Source organism: Lampris incognitus, chromosome 16, assembly GCF_029633865.1.
Source record: "Lampris incognitus isolate fLamInc1 chromosome 16, fLamInc1.hap2, whole genome shotgun sequence".
NCBI classification, from domain to species: Eukaryota; Metazoa; Chordata; class Actinopteri; order Lampriformes; family Lampridae; genus Lampris; species Lampris incognitus.
In genome coordinates, this window is record NC_079226.1 from 28297496 (window position 1) to 28323226 (window position 25731).

Here is a 25731-nt window from a genome sequence, read left to right on the forward strand (position 1 = left end):
GGTAATTCGTAACAGTAGAATGGCTCGTTACTGTGAGCAAGAAAAACAAATGACACATGCTGGGGATTTTTCAATGCTTTAAAAGGCCATGTAGAAGGAAATGGTCAAAGTAAGTATATCCATATCATGTTCAAGACCTGTCTGAGTTCTGACATATCAGCAACATGGTGATATCGTGCAAAGCGTTTCTTATTTTGTTAAAAAAAGTGAAACGATTCCACCATCAATGTCTGAAAAGCAGTGCTCGGTATGAGGGACACAACTTTACATTTACAGTCATCCCTCACTGCTCTCTGCCTTTATCCGCGTCTAAACCAACGATGATTGTGCAAACAGTGCCCCCTTTTGAAACCTAGTTACAAAGACGTGTTAAAGTTACAAGTTCCGAGGTCGAGTTAGTAAATCGGTACGGCGGCTATGTTTTTGTCGAAGTCCTAAGTAAGCACACGTAGCCGGTGATATTGTTCTGGATGTATGTTCGGCGAATTTGAATTCTTGTTAAAAAATGAACGTGGGGACATGATCATATGTGGATACAGCTTTTAATAAGCAAGCCAAGGTGCTAGCTGGCTCCGTACTTCGTACCAGAGATGTTGACATGATGTCGTCCAGCTGCACTTCCCAGGGCTAACGTAGCTAACCCGAGTGGCTGAGTTTGGCTCCGAAAGAAGCCTAAACGAGATCTAAAAGAGGTGGGTGAGATTATCGCACGCCATTATTTTCAGTCTGAACCCATCAGCCAGTTTTTTAACACTAGCCAGGTAGCCTATTAGCTTCCGCAATCTATGGTAATGGTAGGCGTTAGCAGGCTAGCCTTCGCTGGCTAGCGTTAGCTACATAGCAACGTTACCAACGCTAACTAATGACACCCGTGCTAAGGTTCACCGCGCTGTGCCCTGTCCGCTAAATCACATTTAGGCGTTTGCGTTTTCCCCAACAGTAGCAACTAGTTAACGACATACAGGGCAAAATGTGGCTCTAGCTAACAGCTAGTATAGCGTTATCTTGCTTGTTACACTTTGACGTTACTCCATGTCACCTCCAGCCCTGTCCTGAGGAAGGTTGGCAAATGAGCTCAAATCAGACCCTTAACAGTGGGGTTGTGCACTGAGAGGCACTGTATAGCATAGCTAATTAACAATTTAACATTTAATTTGGTGCCTAGTGGTTGTAAAATTATTGTAATTTACCCATGTTTGATCTCTTCAGAAGCAACGCGGACGTTTTAACCTTAGCCAAGTAAGGCATTTCCTTCTGTGCTAAGTAGACTTCCTCCTCCACTTTGCCTCGCCTTGTTTAGTATAAAGATGGATGTGTGTATGAGACAATGGGCAGTATTGTTGTTCACTTGCGTCAACAAGCCTTGTTAAATGTATGTTTCTCAATGTCAATTTGATTTCTTTGTAGGGATTACCCTGAGCTAATCTGTAAATCCAGACAGATGCCTTTTGCGTTGTGCCACAAACCCAAATCTCTCCAGTGGAAATATCCATCTGGAGATTGAGCTGGTGCGCCAAGCAGCCACTGGCAACCTCCTAGTCCTATTTTAAAATCATTGACGCTTATGCCAGATGGCATTTTGGAAGACCCACCCACTTGCACCCTCCACGCATGTAAGGGGTAGATTTGTGTGCTTATACTGCCCTGACTTGCTGCCTTGATAAAGTGCTAGAATGAACAATACCACCACCACCACCCCGTCCCCCCAGATAGCAGTGCAACCAACCACATGTGAGGTGTTTGAGGTGTTGTGAGTCTCTTGTCTAGACTCAGAACATACTATATCCAAGATACTGTTATTTTAATGTGCACCTTTTTTAATTGGTAATTGCAGTTGCATCGTAGAATATCACTCAATTTTTTTCTTCCTGAATTGTGAGGATTAACTACCAAATTTTGCACATTAGTGGCCCGTTAAACAGCTGGAATTTCAATGAATACATTCAGGTCAAATCAGTTTATTTAAACTGCACTATTAAACCAAGGTGTCCGAACACACTCATACCAATCATAAAAACATAATAATAGTAAAGTGTATATTAAAGAATACAATATTGACCCTCAGTTAAGCCAACAAAAAGGATGAGGTCACTTATAATTGTAGAATAGAGAAGAGGCTTTTTTAAGTCTTGCTTTTTTCCATAGAGTTGGTTGTTCTAATGTAAATGTGAAGACAAAGGAACACCACGGAATGAGAAGGCTCTCAAAAAACCAGCAGATATGTGCATTCTGGGAATAAATAATTAACCAGAGTCTGATAGACGTAGAATGTGTGAAGGTTTATAAGGTGTAACGAGATTTGGTAGTCAGGGATAGTCAGGTGCTATACCACTCTAGTAATAATGCTTTGTAGGTCAAGGTGAGTACCCTGAAGTTTGCTCTGGCTTGTATAGGTAAATTCTCTAGTCCTGGTCAGAGTTGTGGCGGCGCTATTTTGTACAAGCAGGACGCATCTAGTTTCTTAGTGAGGTAGGCCGGAGAGGAGAAAATTAAAGTAGTCAAATCTAGAGTTTGACTGATAAATAATTGTGCCAGTATTATTGGCCAATATGAGCTAATTGCAGATAAATCAGCATCGGCATTTATAACGGCCGATAAATGACATCCCATTGAGACTGGATGCAACATTTGCGTGTATGTCTGGTGTGCGTCTACCTTTAGAGCCGGATGTGATGTGGTGCGCTTTAGATAGTCATCATTTTCAAGACAGGTGACCAATGAAATGCGTCGTGATTTGCTGAAATACAGTGCATCTGGAAAGTATTCACACCCCTTCACTTTCCCCACATTTTGTTGTGTTACAGCCTTATTCCAAAATGGATTAAATTCCTCTTTTTTTCTCATCAATCTACATAAATACCCCATAATGACAAAGTGAAAAAGTTTAGTAGAAATTTTTGCAAATTTATTAAAAATAAAAAACTGAAATATTGCATGTACATAGTAAGTATTCACACCCTTTACTCAGTACTTGGTTGAGGCACCCTTGGCAGTGATTACGGCCTTAAGTCTTCTTGGGTATGAAGCTACAAGCTTGGAACACCTATATTTGGGGTATTTTTCCCATTCTTCTCTGCAGATCCTCTCGAGCTCTGTAAGGTTAGATGGGGAGCGTCACTGCACAGCTATTTTCAGGTCTTTCCAGAGATGTTCAATGGGGTTCAAGTCTGGGCTCTGGCTGGGCCACTCAAGGACATTTACAGACTTGTCCCGAAGGCACTCCTTCGTTGTCTTGGCTGTGTGCTTAGGGTCGTTGTCGTGTTGAAAGGTAAACCTTCGCCCCAGTCTGAGGTCCTGAGCGCTCTGGAGCAGGTTTTCATCAAGGATCTCTCTGTACTTTGCTCTGTTCATCTTTCCCTTGATCCTGACTAGTCTCCCAGTTCCTGCCGCTGAAAAACATCCCCACAGCACGATGCTGCCACCACCATGCTTCACTGTAGGGATGGTATTGGCAAGGTGATGAGAGGTGCCTGGTTTCCTCCGGACGTGACTTTTGGCATTAAGGTCAAAGGGTTCAATCTTGGTCTCATCAGACCAGAAAATCTTGTTTCTCATGGTCTGAGAGTCCTTTAGGTGCTTTCTGGCAAACTCCAAGCGGGCTGTCATGTGCTTTTTATTGAGCAGAGGCTTCCGTCTGGCCACTGTACCATAAAGGCCTGATTGGTGGAGTGCTGCAGAGATGGTTGTCCTTCTGGAAGGTTCTCCCATCTCCACAGAGGAATGCTGGAGCTCTGTCAGAGTGACCATCGGGTTCTTGGTCACCTCCCTGACCCAGGCCCTTCTTCCCCGATTGCTCAGTTTGGCTGGGCGGCCAGCTCTAGGAAGAGTCCTGGTGGATCCAAACTTCTTCCATTTACGAATGATGGAGACCACTGTGATCTTCGGGACCTTCAAAGCTGTAGAAATTTTTTTTGTACCCTTCCCCAGATCTGTGCCTCGATACAATCCTGTCTTGGAGGTCCACAGACAATTCCTTTGACTTCATGGCTTGGTTTCTGCTCTGACACGCACTGTCAACAGTGGGACCTTATATAGACAGGTGTGTGCCTTTCCAAATCATGTCCAATCAATTGAGTTTACTACGGGTGGACTCCATTCAAGATGTAGAAACATCTCAAGGATGATCAGTGGAAACAGGATGAACCTGAGCTCAATTTTGAGTGTCATAGCAAAGGGTGTGAATACTTATGTACATGCAATATTTCAGTTTTTTATTTTTAATGAATTTGCAAAAATTTCTTCAAAACCTTTTTCACTTTGTGTGTAGATTGATGAGAAAAAAAAGGAATTTAATCCATTTTGGAATAAGGCTGTAACATAACAAAATGTGGGGAAATTGAAGGGGTGTGAATACTTTCCGGATGCACTGTATATGGGAAGCTGAAATGTATCATGGGATGATTTATTTGTTTATTTTTTTCAGCACTCTTAGCTCATTTTAGCCTCTGTGTGGACTGAAAAAAGGTTTCTAAATTTGCGCTTCAGACAGTGACTGGCTGATGACCTGAGTAAGCGGAGTGACAATGATGTTGAGTACAGCAGTTACTTTGGAGATGAAAACAACAATGAACTAGAAGATTCAGACCCAGATAATGATGTGACTGCTGACCTGGTAGCCAAGGCACAGTGGGTGAGAGACATGGTTGAGGAGAAAAAGGAGGATTTCGGCGAGTTTGCCAGATTACAGATTTTTTTGTTTGATTTTTTTTTTTTAATTAACATTAGGGGGCCTCTGGGTGGTGTAGCGGTCTATTCCGTTGCCTACCAATTTGGGGATGGGCGGTTCTAATCCCCGTGTTCCCTTCGGCTTGGTTGGGCGTCCCTACAGACACAGTTGGCTGTGTGGGAAGCCGGATGTGGGTATGTGTCCTGGTTGCTGCACTAGCGCCTCCTCTTGTCAGTCGGGGCGCCTGTTCGGGGGGGAGGGGGAACTGGGGGGAATAGCGTGATCCTATACATCTGTGAGGTAGTTGGTTTATAGCATTAGGAGTCTAAGCCACGGACTCTTACTGGAGACTTGTCCCAACCGGGGTTTGAACCCCCGATCTCCAGTGGGAAAGCCGGCGTTCCTGCTTACTGAGCTATCTAGCTAGTATATTATTAGTAGTTTACTATTACTGTAGTAAATTATTAAATCAGGGGGCACATGTAAATAAACGTGAGCTGAACAAGTATCTAACATGACTTGGTAACCAAACAAAGTTATCTAGCTACATATATAGTCAGCAATTGACTGATACAGTGCTGATGTTTTTATTTAGCTATTTATTTTTATTTATTCTTTATTTAAATGGCCAGCAATTGACTGATACTGAACAGTACTGATCCCTGTGGTAACTTTTCTGACACCACCTGCTTAAAACCCCCAAAAAATCAGAAGATTCGTGAGGCCCCGCTTTCACGGTCTGTATTCATACTGGAAATCAAGATCAAGTGAGCTTTTGCCCTTCTGCTCCACGGGAGGTGTCTGTCCTCCCCGAGCTCGCCTTAGGACACCTGTGTTACCGTTTGACAGGTGTATTGCCCCAGTCAAACTCCAGGGTGTCTCCCTGCCTGCCGCTCAGTGACTGCTGGGATAGGCTCCAGCATCCCTGCGACCCTAAGTAAGGATAAGTGGTTTGGATAGTGAATGAATGAATGGTACTGATGTTTATTTAGCTATCTATTCTGTTTTTTATTTATTCTTTATTTTCTCAGTGTTCATTTCCAGAATTGGTTGACCATTTATAATAGTGTTATATATTCAAAGTTATTTGTTTAAGGAAGCAGCCTTCTGAGTACCTTTGCATAGTCACATCAGTGCAAAATCAGTGCACAATCTACATAGAAATGGTCTTTTCATTCCAGCTCAAAAATTCACAATATCAGCCACCATATCAGTAATCGGGGAAATTTTCCCCTCTAAAATCGGTATCTGTATCAGTCTCAAAAATCTCATATCGGTCAGGTTCTAGTCAAGTCTAGAAGAAACAACAGCGTGTGTCAAGGTAATGACATTGGAAGGAGAAACAAACAGGAGGATTTTTTTGCTCAGTTAAAGTGATAAAAGAGGATCTTATTGGTAGGCTTAATGTGAAACTTAAATGATGAGGGAGAGTTGAATGCAACTTCCAGATTTTTTACCTTGGGGCTCTGTGAACTAGTACAACTGTTGAGCTTTAAGACAAGGTCTTTAAACATACACCTATGTTTGGCTGGACCAGCGATAAGCATTTTAGTTTAATAAGAATTCAAGAGCAAAAAGTTAGAAGTCATCTAGGTTTTCAGATCAGACAGGTAAGCTTCAAGATTCAGAAGGCTAGAGGAGTCACCGGGTTGTATCAGCACATATAACTCACCATTTTTACTGACAATATCACCAAGAGGCAGCATATGGAAACAGAAAAGTATAGATCCTAACACTTAACCTTGTTGTATGCCAAACTTGACTGTGGAAAATTGAGACATGTTACTGAAAACACATTCTACAAGATGAATAAGACTGGAACTATAACAATGCTGAACCTTGGAGATGTAAAGGTATGCTATGATCAATAGTGTCAAATGCAGCAATTGAAGTCACGCTGTAGTAGTATAGAGGAAAAGACCATTTGTCACTTTTAACAGGAGCAGTTTCTGAGGAGTGGAATGAGCAGAAACCAGACTGGAATTGATTAAAAAAAAGTTACTGGATAGGTATGTGGTGAGCAGAGTAGCTATAACTTGTAATTTGGAGAAAAACGGAAGGTTGGAAATTGGCCTATAATTGCCAAGGATTCCAGGATCAAGATTAGGTTTCTTGAGTAATGGTTTAATAATTGCAGTTTAATGGCTTAGGGAAAAATACAGAGGTGAGTGACTCATTAATAATGGCAAGCAGAGGATATCTTAAAACTGGGAGTAGCACTTTGAAGACTTTTGCAGGTCAAGAACACAGTTGGTAGATTTAGATGCATAAACCAACTAAGTCAAGTCCAGTTGCACTCGATTCAATTCCTTTGGATAACCATGACCTGGATGAATGAGAACATTCACAGACAACTAAGTAAAATTTACAAGGTTTCACTCATGATGGGCGACAAGTCTTTGTTATTGCTGAAAGTGGGAGTATGTGGAACTTTTAATTTTATCTCTAATAGTGTCGACCTTACACGTGAAATAGACCAGGTAATCATCAGCAGAAAATGAGGGACTATTACTCAGGGGATGTTTATTGGTAAGTTAAGCAGTTGAGCTACTAAATCAAATCAATTTTATTTGTATAGCCCAATATCACTAATTACAAATTTGCCTCAGTGGGCTTAACAGCAACACAACATCCTGTCCTTAGACCCTCTCATTGGATAAGGAACAACTCCCTGAAAAAAACCTTTAACAGGGAGAAAAAATAGGAAGAAACCTCAGGGAGAGCAACAGAGGAGAGATCTCTCTTCCAAGACAGACCGTGCAATAGATGTTGTGTTTAAGGAATTTACACAATGCAACATTGAAAGAGGATAACAGAATTATAATGGACTTATAAAATGTATGAAGAATATGATGCACAGGATGCTAAGCAATGTCCAGATGCCATTGGAACAGTCCAGGTCCAGGACATATGTAAAAAAACAAAACAAAACAAAACTGGGATTGGCTTTATTGGTATTGATCAAATGCAATAAATCGGTTTATCTAGCTGTTGAAAGTGCATTTATTATAAGTTTTCACACTGTCATCCCAATTTTTGTGATGTAATGCAAGTTATATGACATTTTCACTTGAATCTTAGAGATGTATGTTTGAATGATTAGTTTCAGAAAACCATGGCACAGATTTATATTGGGAGACATGTTTGGTTTTGGGAGTAGCTATAGAGTTGAAAGTCCTGAACAGAATGTCATTGACATCATTAGTGAGATTGTCAAGGGATGACCAATAAGAGCTGAGAGATTGGTAGGCCTTTTTTTTAGACACAGAGGTGATGGCGAAGGCATCAATGTGATGTCTACTGATAGTGTCACAGTGAACTGCAGCGGGGACAGTGAATTCAACATGGAACTGGATGAGAGAATGGTCAGTCAGAGATGTTGGACTCAAAGACAGATAAATTAAATCCACGAGTTAAAACTAGGTCAGTAGTATTGCCTCTATGGTGGTTGGGCTCCCAAACAGATTGGATAAAATTAAATGTATCAGTTAGAGAGGTAAAGACCTTATTAAATGGGTTGGATGGATTGCTCACATGAATGTTAAAATCCCCAAAGATTAAAAAATTGTATATGTCGCAAAATCTGAAATAAACTCAGTTAAATACTGGACATGGGGTCCAGTCAGTTGACTGCTTTATCTTCTCAGAATTCTAACTTTTGGCATATTTAAAGAGAATGCTCTCATTAGTCATCAAGTCAAATTTATTTGTGTAGCCCTAAATTCACTCAGTGACACGAGTAGATAGGAAACACAACTGGCTATATCCTCTATCATTAGACACTCATTTCAGATCACTAATAAAGTCCACTTAGGATAAAAACCTTTTTTGAGGGAAATATAGGAGAAACCGGTCATGAACAGCTTTAACCTAGTTTTTTTTCTTGTTGAGGTCGAAAGACTGCTGTGATACTAAAACTCTGTTGAAACTGATTCACATTAATGGGGCTGCAGCTGTTCCTGGTGGATATGTCTAACCAACCTAGTGTAACTTAAAATGCTGAGAGAAGTTCAAGTTCAGTGATTTTTAGAAAATAAGCCAGTGCTTTAAACCTATTTGAAACAAGCTTGTCCACGTGATTGTACTATTTCACTCTTACACATACAAACGCACCCAACTTTAGCCAGTTGTTTTAGTCTAACTCGGCAATGCTCTGTGGGGATGTATAGTCTTGGCCTCAAGGAAGGCATGCGGGATAAATTACAGAGAATTCAGACTCAGACTGGAGAATGTTTGGGGAAGTGCTTTTGTGATCATTAATATGACAATTAAATAAATGTTAAACCAACCCAACCGGTCGACACTGAATCAAATCCACAAGTTGTGCTTGTCTATGATGCGGCAACAAACCGTTTCTGCAGAGGGCTAGACTAAAAGTCAAACATGAGCGGCACGGTGGCCCAGTGGTTAGCACTGTTGCCTTACAGCAAGAAGGTCCTGGGTTCGAACCCCGGGGTTGTCCAACCTTGGGGGTCATCACAGGTCGTCCTCTATGTGGAGTTTGCATGTTCTCCCCGTGTCTGCGGTGGGTTTTCCCCGGGTGCTCCGGTTTCCCCCACCATCAAAAAAAGACATGCATGTTAAGGTTAATACTCTTATCTGTGCCCCTGACCGAGGCATGGCAAGAAGAATTGGAGTTAGTCCCTGGGCACTGCACTAGCGGTTTCCCACTGCTCCTAGCTACACAGCTAGGATGGGTTAAATGCAGAAAAAGAATTGCCCCATGGGGATTAATAAAAGTAGTAAAAAAAAAAACCCAAAACATCCCTGGTGTCCTGGCCCGTAGGAAGAAAAACATGTTGTTTCAATGCTCATAATTCCATTCATTTCTCCCATCTCGGTCTCCAGGTGTGTCAACTGTCAGCCCATTTGCCATGTATGGAAGAGGGCTCACCCATTTGTTCCAGCAGATACCCCCCAGGGTGTGTGTTTTGTATGTACCAGGGCATAATTGTGACAGTTGCACCAAGTCGGGTTGTTCCTCATCTCTATCATGCCTCACTCCCATTTTCCATTGTTAAAACAATCAACCCTCAAACTCCCTGTTGCTGTTGTTCATCTACGCACGCCCACACAAACACACACACTTTGAAATGCACTTTCATCCACTTTGCATGGCTGCCGTGAGTCCTGCTGTGTCATGGTGCTGCTCTTGCCAAGCATGTCAGTGAGGGCAGGGTGGGGGTGGTGTGGGGGCTGGGGTTATAGGTAGCTAGGGAGACAAGTGGGAACAAAAGGCTTGTGTAATCACTGCACTAATTGAGGTGGAAAGGTGTGGAACCAAAGTTCATATGAGGGAAGAGAACACCTGCTAGAGGAAATGGCTCCCTATCGCAGCAGCTCAGACTCCCTGCATCAGCAAACCTGGGCCTAATCAAACCAAGACTCACCGGATTTCCCTTATTACTGACAAGTCATGGGACCTGCTCGTAATTGGATGACCATAGCACTAAACCAAAAAGTGTGGTGTATTATCCTACCGTTTGATTTATTTGATATTTTCTAATAGGGCTGGGATGATCTAAAAATGTAATGTCATGATTATCTTGGCCAAAATAATTGCGATTCACAATATTATCCTGAGAATCATCAAAATATGCTTAAAACTCTTAAAATGGCACAAAAACATACTGGAATTTGTTTTATTCTTTCATTAAGTCACATTTCCATATCCCGGGGGAAGACCCTGCGAGAGTGGGGTCCCTTGCAGGCACCATAGCTGGGGAGAGCCGTGAGATGGGCATGGTGCAGGACATACTTCCATTTTATTACATGTATCAATCCACACTGACCCCCCCCACACACACACACACGTTTTTTTACTCTTCGAGTTTATTTTTGACATGCTTAGTGACACAGATAGCTGTTTAAATCACACAACAATCCCACTGTATATGTGTTTTGAACTTATTAACTGCATCTACATTGATTGATCAGGGCTCCCAGTCTGTCTGTGAGCTTGCCTGTTTCACGACAGGCAGACTTTTATTTAATTTTCTTTACGTTAGTACAAAAAACTTGGGTGACATGAAAAGATGGTTGGGGTCATTAGGGATACAAACAACCGTGTATATTAATATGTTGAATCAAAATGTAACTGTTATATAGCAAGAGTAAACAAAAGTTTTCCCCTTTTCTACGATGCTTCAATTCTAGCGATTTTTGCTTCCCAGAACAGTCGTCAACATCCGATTCGGTAGGCGCTTACGGAAGACGGAGTCAGTGTGAATTGGATGACAAAGCGCTAGCGCACCGCTCACATCTCGCTTATGTCTTGCTTCCAGTGGGATTCCCGGTTGGAGCCAATCCTTATCCCGAAGTTACGGCTCTGACTTGCCGACCGCTTTTTCAAGTCACTCGTGAGGATATTCATGATTATTCCCATTTACGATTATCTTGATCATGGAAATTTGCCGCAGTCAACTTTTTGTGAGTGTTTATAAGGATCCGTGATAAAATCCTATATTGTCCCATTCCTATTTTCCAAGGTGTCTGCCAAGTGTGCATGTCCTTTTTCCCCCAGTCATGACTTGCAAATTATGGATACAGTTAAACACTTAAACATTGCACAGTTACGGCAGTGGACTTCACCGTTCAAGCATTTGGGGGTTAGCGGCTTGTTCACGAACAACTTGACAGTAGCTGTCACGTGTGTGCGTGTAGATAAAGGGCTTATTCAGTCAGCCTCCCTGGATTTTTCGTGCATTGGTTTGACCAAATGAAAATGAGAGAGGAGAGGATCTGATGGACACTTAATTTGTTTTCACTCAGTGGTAGTTTTGTGTTTGGTGTTTTTTGCTTTTCCACAAGTACAGCGTTGCTACCTACCAAAGGCTACCTTACTCTCTATAGATGTCATTGAAGAGACTAGAATGGGAAACGGTACGCCCAACAGTCCTGTTAAAATGAACTCTTCTCTGATATATGTTCGGCAAACTGAGGTCTCATAACTTTATGATTTTCACTGTGTTTGCAAGCTCATTTCACTCCCCCGGTTAAAGACCCATGTGGCATTTCTGTTACTATGCAACTACTGGTCGTAACAAGTTTAACCAATGTTACAACTGATTCCTCTTATCATAAGAAATAATTAGATTTAGTTTAACACATCGGGCTGCCTCGTGGCTAATAATTTGCAGATGTTACGATAAATATAGCGCCATCTCTTAAAAATAAACTACCATAGTTGAACATAGATCTTTTCCACCACCTCTAAGAATATAACTAGATGCCTTTGAATTAAGTCTTAATTTGATTTAAACTCTTATAAATTAAGGTGCAGTTTTTATGAAGAGTTTTCCTTCTTAGCCACTAAGAGAACCTGCCATGCAGCATGCTTTGCAGTAGAGTATGTGTTTTGTGGATAATTTTGAAGCCACTCTCCTTGAACTGTTGATTCAATGTCTGTGCACCTACAATTCATTACCCGCAGTCAGAAATGTTCCCCTATTTACATTCCACTCTCGGAATGTGTGCCTCGAATTTTCCACTGTTTGTGGGAAAATGTTTCGGAAGTTCAACAGAACGGCAGGCTTTGCTATTGATGAGACCATTGATAATTCCATTTGTCTCGCATAGTCACTCCACTTCAACTCCACTCCAAAGAAGAGATCCAAATCGAGAATGGATTCCACACTTATCTGAACCCCTTTTTCCCTTTTAAACAACCCATCTAAGTCATACTTGGATTGTGTGGGCTATTTGATTTATGTAGTTATTTTGTTTATTTAATATTTTGTTCCTAGCCTAACATCCATGCCTCTGTCCTGTCTTTTCCCCAGATATGGCGGTGTCGTTTCAAGGCCTGTACTTTGTGGTGACCCTGTTTTTGGGGAGTTTCTTTGGCAGTATCTTCATGCTGGGTCCTGTTTTGCCACTCATGCTGCTGTCTCCTGCCTGGTACCGATGGCTCACTGACCGCATTGTAGCCACCTGGCTCACCCTGCCTGTGGTATGTATACTGGCTTAGGAATCAATCTACTTGGTTTACTTCAGTTTGTATCAGATGGCCTTTTGTTATCTTTGTGATTTAACTCATCTGATCCCATCACAGCATCATGATGCTCTGTGATTTTTATCTCCTGTCCCTCCATGACAGCATGTGCTAGGGCTGTCACTTTTTATTAAAACTTCCAACATTTGTTTGAATGTAGTAAAGAGTTAATATTCGAACTGTAATGACCTGTTTGAATTTAAAATGTGCAGTCTACACCGATCAGCCAAAACATTAAAACCACTGACAGGTAAGTGAATAACATTGATTATTTCATTACAATGGCACCTGTCAAGGGGTGGGATATATTAGGCAGCAAGTGAACAGTCAGTTCTTCAAGTTGGATATATTAGGCAGCAAGTTAACAGTCAGTTCTTGAAATTGATGTGTTGGAAGCAGGAAAAATGGGCAAGCGTAAGGATCTGAGTGACTTTGACAAACGGCCAAATTGTGATGGCTAGACGACTGGGTCAGAGCATCTCCGGCAGCTCTTGTGGGGTGTTCCTGGTATGCAGTGATCAGTAGCTTCCGAGTACCTTCCGGAAGTGTTCCAAGGGAGGACAACTGGTGAACTGGCGCCAGGTTCATGGGTGCCCAAGGCTCCTTGATGCAAGCAGGGAGCAAAGGCAAGCTAGCCCATCTGGTCCAATCCCACAGAAGAGCTACTGTAGCTCAAATTGCTGAAAAAGTTAATGCTGGCTATGATAGACAGGTGTCAGAACACTGCATTGCAGCTTGCTGCATATGGAGCTGCGTACCGCTCAGGGTGCCCCTGTACACCGCCGAAAGCATCTACAATGGGCACCTGAGTGTCAGAACTGGACCACGGAGCAATTTAAGACGGTGGCCTGGTCTGATAAATCATATTTTCTTTTACACCATGTGGATGGCCAGGTGCGTGTGCATCATTTACCTTAGGAAGAGATGGCACCGGGATGCACTGTGGGAAGAAGGCAAGCCAGCGGAGGCAGTCTGATGCTCTGGGCAATGTTCTGCTGAGAAACCTTGGGTCCTGGCATTCATATTGATGTTACTTTGACATGTACCACCTACCTAAACATTGTTGCATATCCATTACACCCCTTCATGGCAACAGTATTCCCTGATGGCAGTGGCCTCTTTCAGCAGGATAATGTGCCCTGCCACACTGCAAAAATTGTTCAGGAATGGTTTGAGGAACATGACAAAGAGCTAAAGGTGTTTCTTTGGCCTTCCAAGTTCCTCAGATCTCAATATGATCGAGCATCTGTGGGATGTGCTGGAAAAACAAGTCCAATCCATGGAGGCCCCACCTCGCAACTTACAGGACTTAAAGGATCTGTTGGTAACGTCTTTGTGCCAGATACCAAAGGACACCTTCAGAGGTCTGGTGGAGTCCATGCCTTGACAGGTCAGAGCTGTTTTGGCGGCCGGCACGAGGGGGACCTACACAATATTAGGCAGGTGGTTTTAATGTTTTGGCAGATTGGTGTATAAGTGCAACAGACCGTTTGAAGTTGTTTACCTTGTGATCCAGGAGAGAACGCTCTAAACATTCCCTGTCAGCTTGACCTATTGCATGCCGTATTGACCTATCAGTAAACTAAGCTAGTAATGTTTGCTACAATGAAAAGGTAAAATGGAGGACACTAGCGAGCAAAGCCTTCCTAAGCAGACAATCACGGCATCAAAGCATCTGAGAAGTAGTGTGTAACTCTCAAAAGCTGGCTCTTAAATACCTGTATGTACCAGGAACCCTTGTACGCTTTGAACGGGTGTTCTCGTCACCAGGAAATATTGTAACTCAAAAGAGAGCTAGACTTGATCCTGATCAAGTTGAAAGACTTGTGTTTCTGGCTAATAATATTAGAAATTAAGTCGGGCCGTTCGGCTTGCCTATCAGTTCTATGTTTCATCTTGTTTGCTACATTTTTAGTTCAGAGCTATTGGAGTTCTCTCCTGTTGTCTGTGATTTTACATTTTCTATTCAGGAAGGTTTTTTCATCTCAACTGTTATTAGTTTTCTTTATGTTGTGTGTTCTATACTGTACCACTTTGAGACTTTTGAGTTTCACAATACAAATTTAATGTATTATAATTATTGTTCTGATGCGTTAATACAGCTGTTTAAAAAAGTTAACATTTGATTGCTGGAAGAATGTGATATTAGACGGGTGTAATGTAAAATTAATAAAATAATGAAGATAATACAGTCATTCACTGTTAAAGTAAAACTGCACGTATTACACATTACATGGTACTGAATGGGGAGAGGGGGTGCGCATTCAAATGGATTGCATGTCATTTCAAATTCGTTTAAACTTGATTTTTGGAAAAAGTGACAGCCCTAGCATGTGCTGATGGCTTTAGCTCTCTGCCTTCTCCTTCACCTCTCACTTCTTCCTCTCTGTCTGTCCCCCCCCCTCCCCATTGAATCTTGCTCATTGTCATTCTTTTCACTCTGTCTTCTATCCTTTAACATCCTTTCTTGATCATCATCCTTGTCTTCATTCTTAACATCCTCGTCTCCACTCTCCCCATCTCCCACTCTACTCTTCATCCTCCCCTCCCTCCTTCCCATCTCTCCCCCTTCCTCTCTCCAGTCCTTGTTGGAGCTGGTGTTTGGAGTCAAGGTGGTGATTACAGGCGATGGCTTCATTCCGGGGGAGCGCAGTGTGATCATCATGAACCACCGGACCCGTTTGGACTGGATGTTCCTGTGGTGCTGCCTGCTGAGGTACAGTTACCTACGACTGGAGAAGATCTGCCTCAAGGCTGCCCTGAAGTCCGTGCCTGGTTTTGGTGGGTACCTGCTATATGTTCAGTCCTCGCTCCATTCTGTCTGATGCACACACACACACACACACACACACACACACACACACACACACACACACACACACACACACACACACACACACACACACACACACACACACCTCTGCATAGCATTAGCACTGCAGTACTCAGCACTTACATGAGTCAAACATAAAAAAAATAAATTAGAATACATTTGACATTATAATTTGCTATTAAATGACTAAAACAGAAACATCATGATTTTATAAGTAGAACTGTAATGTCAGGTACTGGCAATCGATGTTACTTTTTAAATTTGCTGTGTGTTGCTGTTTTGGCTTTTTGTTGTGGGATGTAGCTGCAGTGTGGCGCTACATACCACCTACACTGTAAATTCTAAAATTTAAGTTAAAAAAAATTAGGAAACCGATTACACTTGGGAATGAACTTAATTGTGTAAAGTGATGTGAAATGATTTTATGTGAAATGATTTCACATAACTTGACATAAGATCATTTACTTACTTTTCCCAAGTGTAATTGGTTTCCTAATTTTCTTTTAAGTAAAATTAACTTTTAGAATTTACAGTGTACCAATTCACCACCCACTGATACATGCAATAGCACACTTGCTGGGAATTACAAAAGGTCATCTGTCGCACAGTAAATATGTTGCAAGCTCAGCATCACTGCTGAATCCTTTTTCCAACTTTTGAGCCCTCCGTCTTTCAAAAGTATGGACCATATTAATTCACTAGCAAGGACCACGCCACGACAATGTGAGTTTACAGGTTTAATGGGGAAAGGAAGTGTTGGATGATGGGGATGAATGATGGAAGTGAGGGTGAGGATGGATGTGGAGGTTGTCTGACTAGGCCAGTCTGGGACATCTTGACATATGGTAGCTGGGGAGAAGGAGAATCAGCGTGGAGGTTCTGTCTCAGGTGATGGTTTTCCCAAGCTGATTATGGACCTCAGGTGGTGCCTGAAAAGAGGAGAGAAAAAAAGGAGGGAAGAGGGGATGAAGGATGGGAAGAGGGATGGGTAGAGGGAGGGATGAGGTAGGAGGGTGAATGCGAAAGAGGGAGTGAGTGGGAGGGTGGGTGGGGGGTCAAGAAAATGGAGACAAACAGTGCTGGATGAGTTGACCAGGTATAAGTAGGCTTACCAGTTGATAGAGGATTCATTGAGGCGTGACCCTGCTCCTGAACCTTATTTAACAAGTTAACTTCATTTCAATGGTGAGGGCGGTTGTGGGCTCACTTAAGCCAAACTTTGGCACAACATGAATCAATGAACAGTGAATGGAAAAAGCAATGTGCCACAACAAGCCACTATTTTGGCCTGAGACTCGTGAAATGTATTGGTCACTCACTCCAGCTGAAAAATGTTCAACTCAATTGACAATTTTGCTTGTAATGAATCAGCCAGTACTGTTCCCTGTTAAAGTCCGTTGGGGATCGTCGGACTTGTTTTGAGTCCCTGTTAAGTTCCATATGTTCACTTTGAGGATGTCAGCTTACCGTTGTTTTGCCAACTATAAAAAAACATTGATACATAACATTTTGCCTATACATTTTATGTAACTCCGCCATAACAGAAACTTTATCACTCACACTCACTCCTTCAGACTATCATAATTAGGGATGGGTATTGAAACCCGGTATTAAACGGGTACCAGTGCTAAATTATTAAAGACCGTAGTATTTATGAGCGCCGACGATAATGGTTCTGCTATCGGTATTGGAGGAATTAAGAAAATAAATTTCCTATTTATTTAGGCTACACAAACATTATCTTGCGCCTTTTATCTCACCAACTCCGTTTCTAATTTGCAGTAAGAGGAAGGCATTTGTCTAAGATGCATTTTTGCTATTCCCAATCCAGAAGAGAGATCCCTATCGCTTGGAGCCTGTCGTATGTGTGAGCCGAGGGGCGGAGCCAGCTCTCTGCCTCCCTCTCTTATGCACACACACACACACACACACACACACACACACACACACACACACACACACACACACACACACACACACACACACACACACACACACACACACACACACACACAGAGAGAGCCTGCTCTCACTGACAATGGCGGAGAGAGGACTAAATGGTCAAAAGTCTGGTTACACTTCACTAGAGTCGATGCTGACAATGCTCGTTGCAACAAGTGCAACAAGTCTTTTGCATGTGAGGGCGGAAACACAAATAGTCTTTTGAAACATCTAGCGGAGAAATGCACCATTTTTGACTACCTAGTTCGTAGTTCATCTCTTGTTGCCCCATCCACCTCCGGTGTGTTATGTATGCTAGCAGCGTAGCACCCACATGGCGCTAACTAAATTATACAAACATGGGTTGATGATTAAAAGTAATGCTCTGTTAAGACATGAGAAAATAAAGCAATGTTCATTCTCTTCTTAAGTTGTTGTTTTTTTCTCTTAAAAATGTAACAAAAAGAACCGATAAGAATACTGTTAAAGTACCTGATCGATAAGCAGTTATCAAATAAGAGTAGTAGTACCGTTAAAATGTTAGCGATAGCCATCCCTACTCAGCTCTCTGCTCCCCATCTCAAATCCAATTCACACAACAAAACGGTGGGGCAGAATTGCATAGAGGTTTCTAATCCTCTGCGTTACAGATTCTACTTTTAAGAGCAGTTGGAAGTGCTCAAACACTGTAGATTTTGAAAACAAATTTGGTTGAGGGACTTACAAACAGTCACTTGAGAAACAAATTTCTATTTGTTACTGATTGATGTTTATGCATTGATAGAATGATTTCGTTTTTAAGAAGATAATGGTTTTGCTAGCCTTTCGTTCTGCCTTGAGGGCCAGTCCCATCCTGTTTTCAGATTGAGCTCCTGAATGACCAAGAGCCCTCTGCGTGAGGGTCATGTGCCATGCTCTGTCTGGCCCGTTGATTATTGAAAGCTCTTTCTTACAGCCAGGGAGCCAGACTCCTTTAACCTTTAAAAACAATCAGTTACACACCTAAAGACTTTACATGTACATTCCAGGTTGGGCAATGCAGGTGGCCTGCTTTGTCTTCATTCATCGGCGTTGGGAGGAGGACAAGAGACACCTAGAGAACATGTTGGAGTACTTCTGTGACATCAGGGAGCCACTGCAACTGCTGCTGTTCCCTGAGGGTACAGACCTCACTGGTGAGAAGTAAAAATTGGAAAAACTGTCAATTTCAGAGGGCACTCTTGTCACACAATCCAGTTATTCTCAGAATGTGTCTCCATCCCGAAACCAGGTTCAGCATCACAGTAAAGACCATGGGCCTGTTTGCCTTCACCGGCCTCAGTTCTTTGCGCCAGCCGTCATGCAGGCACAATTTCAAAGTGATAAGGCATAGTCAAATCTCCTCATTCATATCCCATCTAGTCATTTCTAAAAGAATGCTCTGATGTTTCAGTACAGCCAACACAGATACCAGTATCTAAAGGCCTTTCAGATCACTGCTAAGCCAATCAATGACCCTCTGTGGTCTAAGTTGGGATAGCTTAATTCCTCTCTGGATAACATGACGTCAGATGTAGCCAAGCTGGGCTTCAGTGACGATACGTCATACTGGCCAGCAGCTCTAGGACTTTGGGGTTATTTTCTCTATGTATGTGTATGTGTTTTCAATCCCCTTAAAGCTTGGGGATTAATTTGACCTGGGTAACGAGGGGCCATATATATGGTGAGGAATCATATGGTAGTTGCTGTGTTCTCTTTCTCAGTGCCTCTTCTTGAGACAAACACAAATACACTTCATTCCACAGGATTTGGCTCAGGGAGCACCTAAGCCCCTCTAAAGATTTCCACGGCCCCTTTTGGTACTCAGGAAGCTGTATGAAATTAATGAGGGATTGTGTGAGGGTGAAAGGTGAGAGGTTTTTTTACCCCCTGAAAGAGTAGATATCAACAGATGGAGGGCTGCACTGCGCCTCTTATTTTTTTGTCCTACAAGTGTGCCTGAAGGAGCCACTTGTTACACAATATGGCTAATGATTTATGATATAGTTTTCATGTTCCTACAACAAACCCCTGGAGAATATTTGATGCGTAAACATGTCTCGCCTGTATTTATGTTCCTGCGTGGTTATTCCAGATGGAGAGAGTCACCTAGTGGGTGCATTTTCTACAAAGTGTAACTCAACCCCACAGTTGCAATCCTTAAATAAAATCTAATACAGTGTACTACCGGTTCCAATAAACCCCGCTATGTCAGGATAGAAGCAACATGAAGTCCCATAAGAATCCTCTTTTTTTGGATTTTTTTCCCGCTTTTTCTCCCCAGTTGTACTTGGCCAATTACTCTATTTTCTGAGCTGTCCCCATCACTGCTCCACCCCCTCTGCCGATCCGGGGAGGGCTGCAGACTACCACATGTCTCCTCTGATACATGTGGAGTCGCCAGCCTCTTCTTTTCACCTGACAGGGAAGAGTTTCGCCAGGGGGACGTAGTGCTTGGGAGGATCACGCCATTCCCCCCCAGTTCCCCCTCCCTCACGAACAGGCGCCCTGACCAACCAGATGAGGCGCTAGTGCAGCGACCAGGACACATACCCACATCCGGCTTCCCACCCGCAGACATGGCCAATTGTGTCTGTAGGGACACCTGACCAAGCCGGAGGTAACACGTGGATTCAATCAGAATAATCTTTTATTTTTTGGGGTGTGCCACGTTCAACATCACAAACATGCTGGGAAAGGGCGTGTTCTTCCCCTCGAATTAGGAGAAGCTCTCTCACCTCACTCTTCCATTTATGCGCTAGCGTCCAGAACTTAAACGCACATCATAGCATCAAAAATTTGCATGTCTACCCGGGTGTGATGTTTCCGTCACTGCCAATTGGCGCCGGAGCCGATACATACCCGTGACTACTTCAGAGTCATTTGTCCCGGGAATGAGTGCCGATTGTAACCTTTCCCACTAAAGACAAAAGCCAGATGTTAGTGGGTGTTGGTGGGGGTTTTTTTCCAGTTAGAAAGAGGCTTAAGATTATATATTTGAAAAATAAATGACACCGAAGGCTTGAAAGTCCACTGAATAATCAAGTGATTACAGAGTGTACAAACCACAGACAGAAATGTCAACATTATTTGGGAAGTAGACTAATATGATACCAGAGTCCACAACCACCATCAATTTAATATAAGCTTGTAAAATGAATGCATTTCTACTTGTAAGTTATCCAATTGGATGTCGGTGGTACGATAATGCAGAAAGCCTGTGTAGAACTTATGAGAGCAAGCTGCATGGTAACATTCACAGACAAGCTGCATGGTAACACATGGATTTTCTCAGAGGGGCTGCATTAAGAAAGGTATTTCGTCGGCTATTGCTAATAAAGTTTTGGAGACATATAGGTTACACATATGTATCTTCATGCATGTGTTAGCAGATGCATTTTATTGCCAACATAGCTGCTGAAAGTACATCCTCTGTCTATGTTTTGTAGAAAATACAAGAGCAAGAAGCGACGAGTTTGCTGCCAAGAACAACCTGCCTAAATATGAATATGTTCTGCATCCCCGCACCACTGGCTTCACCTTCATTGTGGACACACTCCGGAAAGGTAAGGCGCCATCCAAATGAAAAGTGTGAGAATTTTTGAAATGTCCACTTTATTTCCTTAAGTCACTCCCATGATTGATGAACTACGGGTTTGAATTTTGATGGTGTGGTTAGTAGTCTGCAATAGATCTGTGGCATTTGATCATTATGTACAGTGTTGATTCATTTGTTATCACTGTCAGTAATGGATGTCAGGGAAAGCAAATGTGATGTCACCATGACAGACTTTTATTTCTATCAGGAAAGCTTCCAGTAGACCTAAGTAAAATTATGTTATCACAATAATATCAGTTATTCCAGTGACAGCAGTACTTGCAGGGGTCATACATATTCTACAAAATCTCACACCAGTGCTTCATCCCACTGCCAGCTATTACAACATCGCTGAGCTTCTAATGTTACCCTGTGAGCTAATTCTGGCATACCTCCAAAGGTCTTAAATACCACCTCTGGACATGTTGCCCCATTCCACCACTCACACACACACACACACACACGCGCACACACACACACACACACACACACACACACACACACACACACACACACACACACACACACACACACACACACACACACACACCTCCGCATATATGCGCACACACTGGTCCTGGGCACAGACTCTCAAAGCAGGTGCAGTGAATCAGTGTGATGTCACCAGACTTGGCCAGCTCTTTCTCCTGTCTTTTCACTGCTGACGGACAAGTTATGCAGGTGGTCTTTGTCTCTGTCCACCGCACCCCTCTCAGCTCTATTTATAACAGGGTATAGCTGAGCTGTATGGGAGCAGGCAGAGGCAGGTGTCACCCTGCCAACCTGATATTTCACCAAGAGCCCATTGTGCAGTGTGAGGCTGGGCTTATGTAAGCCAGGGTCTGTGATGATGATGTGGGGCTCCTGGAGGTTAAGTAAGAAGAGGAGGACTGATTCATGCAGCACTAAGCTCCTAGTTAAATAGGAGGTGTATTTGTAATGGAGTTAACAGCTTAGAGTTTGAGTAGGGCATGGCAGCGTCCTAATTAACAGTTTAGTTGTGGAAAAGGGATGATCTTAAGACTACTGGAAGTCTCGCATATGATATTGGATTGCGGAGTGTGCAGTAACTCTGGTCTATATTTGTCAAATTTTATTTTAAATATCTTGATTGGTTTAAAGTCTTTTTCAAGGTCTTGCTTGCTGTTTTAGCTCTAAAAGAATAGTGAATTAATCTCTCTTGGTCTTTTATTGGACAAAAAGTCTTCCCTCTGCTGACATTGGTCTCTTTTTCTGTTCTTTACCAGGAGACAACCTGGACGCTGTCCATGATATCACGGTGGCATACCCCAAGAACATCCCTCAGACAGAGCGCCACCTCATCCTTGGGCTTTTCCCCCGTGAGATCCACTTTCATGTACGTCGCTATCCAGTTGCCTCCTTGCCTGCTTCTTCCTCTGCCCTGCAGGCCTGGTGCCAGGAGCGCTGGGCCGAGAAGGAGGCCCGTCTCCGGGACTTCTACGCCTGCCAGCCCCGGGCTTTCGACAGAGAGGGTGTGGCACGCGTACCGCCCTGCAAGACAGAGCTGCGTGTGGCACTGATCAAAGCGGCCTCGCTGCTTTACTGGAGCACCTTCATTGGACTCTGCTGCACCGGTCTGTGGCTGTGGGCTCCTCTCAGGCTGTACTTCCTTGTGATGATTGGAGTGTACCTGGGCCAGCAGAAGCTGCTTGGAGGGATGGAGCTGCTAGAGTTGGCCTGCCACCGTTACTGGAAGTCTGTGGCTGCTGATGTGGGTGGGAAGAAAAAGGTGCTAGATGGGAAGATGAAGTGAGGATGGAAACAAGAGGACATCTAGGCAACCAATCATGTCCACCTTTAATCAGCAAGGGCACTCAGGACTTGGTCATCTTGGCTGAGTCCAGTCCAAGGGACCAGAGGGTCCCCCATGGAGCCCAATCCTACTCTACTTTAGGCAGTGAGGGAAAAGTGCCCCTACAGGCAGAATGCATGGCTTTTCTAAGGGGCGCTTACCGTACTATAGCAGAGGATGGAAGAAAAAGAAGAATGTAATGTCAGTGTGGTTTCGAAGGATTTATCGCTCATGTTGTGTTAGCTGCCTACTGTACATATCTCTCTATTGTGCACAGTCAATGGCTCCACCTTTCTGTCAGTGCAGTTTATCTGTTGGGGAATTTTTAATAGTAGTTTAAACATAATCTAAGTGTCAGTATCCACATCTGTGTCATAAAGACAGTACTTTTAGTTTTTGGTATTCTGTAGCCATGTGTTTTTAAATTGGTTTTACTGTGTATGTTTTTCCCCTTAATTTTGTGTGTATTTTTTTAAGTGATGGAACAGAGCCATAGTGCAAAGCACTTAAATGTACATGTGATGACAGAGTCGGTACTGTATTTAGCCAGTCTAGATTATCATTTAGCCAAATAACTTTCCTTTAACTGTCTGTTGACAAGATAATGTCATTTTAAAAGAATGCTATCGGTCCAAGAGAATTGGTATACACTACTTGTGTAGTATTGTTTACTTTCACGACCTCATTTTGTTTGCCGACTACTGTACATGTTATGTAAATCACCTAGAGATAAAAAAAATAAGCTTTTTTTTATAGCTGTCAGTCTCTGTCAAAGAAAAGTTTTGTTCTTATGCATGCCCGCTGAAGTCTCTTTTGCACTTAAAAGCCAAAGGTGAGAGAAGTAGAGGTGATGTAAAGGAAAAAACAAAACAAAAAACAGTGTATTCTGTTTTATCAGGAAAGGGCAGCCTCACTTCTCTGTAGCTTGGGTGCTGCAGCTGGAATCAAGCAAGACATATGATTATCAACTTACAAAGATCAAAGATCTGACTGGGATCTTGTGTCTTGGAAACTATGGAGCCAGATGAGCTTTCTGCCCTTTCTGGGAACCGAGAGATGCCTTGTAGAGAGGCGGGGTGGGTGTTGGGGCGGAAGAATGTCATGTTGGGACAACATCACCCTTCGGTGTGCAGGGTGGCACAGAGGACCAGACTTGGAGTGGAAAACTGGCCCTGAACTCAATCTAATCCAAAAAAGCCCTGTAATGCCCACCTCTCTCTGTGTCCCTCTCAAGGGAACTGGCATTGATGCGCCCGCTAAACTCAATTAGCAAATAACAGCTGAGAAAGCTACTCCAATTGTGCCAAAAAAGGACAGAAATTTAAACATTAGATTGGAGGAGCACTCGATTTACTCTTTTAGTCACTGACCGTCCTTTTGCCGTTGCTTTTGATGCCACCTCAAACCATGCCATATTCAGCAGTTGTGAAAAATAGGTGTCCTGGGACAATCGACAGTTTTGATGACACTGTGCAATGTCTTATTTAACTGACCACCCCAGTTGTTGCAGGTTAGTTGATCCCTTTTTGTAAAAGATGGAAGTCTTACGTCCCAGTCAGCCACATAGTAGAGGGTTGGCTGAAGTGTCTTAACTAAGAGTCTAAAGCCCTTGTAGTTAAAGTGTAAAGGGGCTAGTTCCAGTCACTGTGATGGGTTAACAATTCTCTCATCAGCACGTCAATAGTTTACCAAACACAATGCATATCTCGCTGCTCAATAGTACCTCACCACCTGTAACTGTAATGTGTCCGTCTTGAATCTCTTTCTCTCCCATGTTAAGGTTTTTTTTTTGTTGCTCATATTACAACTGACTGCTGATGCTGGACCTATTTATAATCACTGTCCTCAGGTAAACACACTGGCCACTGCTACAAGTCAGCCGCTACAAAAAAAAGTACATGAAAAACAAATAAATGCCGTCTCAAACCAGTCAAGACTCCAATCACTATCCTCTGTGTTTATGCAGTAGTTTAATGTTATTGACTGATGAATATCACTGACACTACCTGTAAAGATAGAGTAAAGCTGCCTACCAAGTTCAGTTTCATACCATTTTTCAGACGGTGTAGTTGCACAGAAAGTTGTCTGGAAAATTTTCTTAACCGCTCGCATAAAGCGAGGAGCTAGTGCCTGCAGTGAATGAGTCAACAGGACCCTAAATTCTCATGTTACACAACACCAGGCCATAGTTTGCTGTCTCTATTTCACTCACACACACACACACACACACACCAATTCCAGTCTGTCACAGAGGTCGGAAGATTTGAAGGTGAAGTGTGGTTGCCATAGCAACTAATGTTGACTCCCCGTTTCTTAGCAACGGGATGTGGAGTGATGTCAATGGAAAGCATGTTATTTTCTATCTCCTGCTGACAGAATGATGTCATTCCTTTGTGTGTGTGTGTGTGTGTGTGTGTGTGTGTGTGTGTGTGTGTGTGCGCGCACGTCCGTGCAGTGGAAAAGGAGAGGTTTATTCCTGTGCTGCATATCTCTGTATATGCTTCTCTGTGGTCTGATTTTATATCAGAACAATCCAGCAGGGTTCGGGGCGGGGGTGCTGACATCTCGAGAATAAAAGAAGGACAAGGCATAGATAAACTCGGGATTCATTGAGGCTTTTTAAAAAGGGTTTCTCAGAGACTATGAATCAATGACTCATTGGCCAATTGTGCTGCTAGTTTTGCCAGTTTCTCACCAAAATACATTCTGCATCTGAATGCAAGATGATTGACAGCAGGCAGAAAGCAGATGGATGATGCTTACGTTTTCTATATTTTTATATGAGGCACAACAATAGTGCATGAATTCACCAGCCCCTCAGTTCTTCCTCTTACTAGATTTGTTCCTAAAAACACTGACCTCTAAGAAG

At 42.8% G+C, this 25731-nt stretch overlaps 1 protein-coding gene across 1 annotated transcript; it reads left to right on the top strand.

Annotated features, from left to right (window-relative positions):
- Positions 1-365: 365 nt before the first annotated feature.
- lclat1 (lysocardiolipin acyltransferase 1) lies at positions 366-23718 on the top strand. The gene is made up of 6 exons (XM_056296122.1): positions 366-692; positions 12448-12617; positions 15242-15440; positions 18462-18608; positions 20901-21017; positions 22297-23718. Exons 2-6 carry the CDS (start codon positions 12450-12452, stop codon positions 22821-22823), a joined length of 1158 nt encoding a protein of 385 aa, XP_056152097.1. The 5' UTR covers positions 366-692; positions 12448-12449; the 3' UTR covers positions 22824-23718.
- The last annotated feature ends 2013 nt before the right edge of the window (positions 23719-25731 follow it).